The 2097-nt window shown below is 53.5% G+C and overlaps 1 protein-coding gene across 1 annotated transcript; it reads right to left on the reverse strand.

Annotated features, from left to right (window-relative positions):
• Positions 1–57: 57 nt before the first annotated feature.
• On the reverse strand, positions 58–1857 carry LOC114042534 (endogenous retrovirus group S71 member 1 Env polyprotein-like). The gene has a single exon (XM_027861225.1). The coding sequence runs from the start codon at positions 1855–1857 to the stop codon at positions 58–60; it is 1800 nt and encodes a 599-aa protein (XP_027717026.1).
• Positions 1858–2097: the final 240 nt, after the last annotated feature.

Below are 2097 nucleotides of genomic sequence, written 5' to 3' on the forward strand. Positions count from 1 at the left end.
TTTTTTTTTGTGACAACTCAGTCCACTTCACTCCCCCCTTTTCACGGACGAAAAGAGTCAGACGGGGGACTCATCAGAGTCCAGAGGAGCATAGGATTGACGCAGGACAAACAACTGGAGTGCTTGCACTCGTTTCTGGACATAGCGGGTGATGCATTTTATGAGACAAGGGGCCACGAGTAACCCAAAGAGGAGAAGGGCCAGAGGGCCCACCACTCCGGAGAGTAGGGTGGTTAGCCAGGGGGACCAATTATATAGGGTCTGATACCAAAAAGACCCCGTTGCCCGTGCGCGGTCCCTCTCATCTAACCGCTGCCTAAAGGCTTGCAAGGACTCCCGAATAACTCCAGACCGATTGGCGTAGAAACAGCAGGTTTCTCCCAACGCCATGCATAAGCCTCCCTGTTTGAGGAACAGTAGGTCCAAGCCTCGGCGGTTCTGGAGAACCACTTCGGCCAGAGAGTCTAGGGAAGTCTCAAGGTGTGAGACTAGCTCTTCCAAGGAGCGTAGGTCCCTATCTACCTGTGCACTCAAGGCACCGTAGTTGGCTTTCCCCTGTATCAGGGCTGAGGTCCCAACAGCAGCGGAGCCGGCCACTCCGAGTCCCACCAGTATGGGAACCAAGAAGGGTACAGCCCTCCTGGAGCGAGTTAAGCCAATATGCTCAGCTGCCCCTTCCTCTGAGTAGACATATACCTGAGGAAAGACACGCACCACTACACAGAGCTCGGTCGGGTTGAGGAAACGAATGTCCTGTATGCAGGTGGTGAGTCCTCTGGTACAAGCGAACCATACTCCAGGTGGGGCGGTTAACAGGAGGTCAGAGCTTTTGGATGTGGGGGAAATAAGAATGACTGAAGTGCACGTAGCGTTGAATGGGGAGGACCGCAGCGGGTAGTCAGGCCCGAGCAAACACATTCCTTTGCCCTGGACATCGTCTAGGGTAAGTCTAGGCTTGTCTGGGTTACAGCGGGCAGGTATGGCAGAGGATTGTTTGGACTTACTTAAAGACAACTTTCCCACAGAGGTGATGTTGAGTTCGATAGCAATTCCTACGAAATAGGGGGGAGCTGGATTCAGACACAGCCAACAGGAGGTGGTTATGTTTGGATCAGACAAATTTAGGAATGAGTGGACAGCAGAGAGTGTATCAAAAATGGGGGAACCTAGGTTAGTGAGGGTCTCTGGATTTTCGGGAGCCTCTGGTACCAGGTCCCTAACAGATGGTGGGGCGAGAGTCAACATGGCTTGTGGGTTAAGGATGGGATTCAGTCCTATGGGGAGTGTATGGGTGGAAACTGCGATTTTCTGAATGGTAAAAAGGACCCCGTTATCCCATCCAGTCATGTGTAACCTCAAACCCCAAGAATGTCCGAGATTCCAAGAGTCATCAGTGTCCTGCTTGACTGTTAGAATCATAGGGTTACATTTCCCAGGCCAGCAGGAGGCGGGGAGGGGGCTTTGTCTCTCCAGGGTGATTAGGGGGTCTCGGCCACTTCTAGGAATCCACCTGGCCACAGTCTCACAACCCCATTCTGCGCAGTGAAAGTGATTACTACCCTGACAGGAAGGATTCCCGGTGGCCGGACAAACATAGAATTCAATACTTCTGATTCTCACTTCCCCTACCCCGGGTATGGTTGGAGTGGTGGGAAAAGTGGGGCAGTATCCCCATCCCCCAGCGATAGGGTCCCGCATAGCCCGGTTTTGATTCCATCCTGGTCCCAAGAGGGCACAGAGGTCAAACCTGAAAGTGGGGGCTCCGTAACTGGTGAGAGCTTGGACGGTGGTCCCATCGTTAGTTCGGGAGAGAATCCACCTGGATGGGGTAGGGCTATAGGGGTCACCCAAAGTCATCTCACAAGCAAAAAGAAAGAGAAGAAGAGTCAAGTTCTGGAGAGTCGAAGCTTTAGGTCGGACACTGCTTCTGCTGTCCAGGCGGTGGAGTTGGGCTCTGGGGCCTTCTTGATGTGTGACCGATGTATCCATGCCTTGCAGCCGGCAACCTTGACGGCAGAGGGGTTGCAGAGGATAATTTGATACGGGCCCGTCCACCGTGGTTCCAGGGCTGGTCCAGCTGGAAGCTTGCGAGTGAGG

The sequence above is a fragment of the Vombatus ursinus genome, unplaced genomic scaffold (genome assembly GCF_900497805.2).
Source record: "Vombatus ursinus unplaced genomic scaffold, bare-nosed wombat genome assembly UNPS02014566.1, whole genome shotgun sequence".
In the NCBI taxonomy this organism is placed as follows: Eukaryota; Metazoa; Chordata; class Mammalia; order Diprotodontia; family Vombatidae; genus Vombatus; species Vombatus ursinus.

Bases quoted from the DNA above. Each gene is read 5' to 3' on its own strand.
- LOC114042534 (XM_027861225.1), bottom strand. From the start codon at position 1,857: ATGACTTTGGGTGACCCCTATAGCCCTACCCCATCCAGGTGGATTCTC.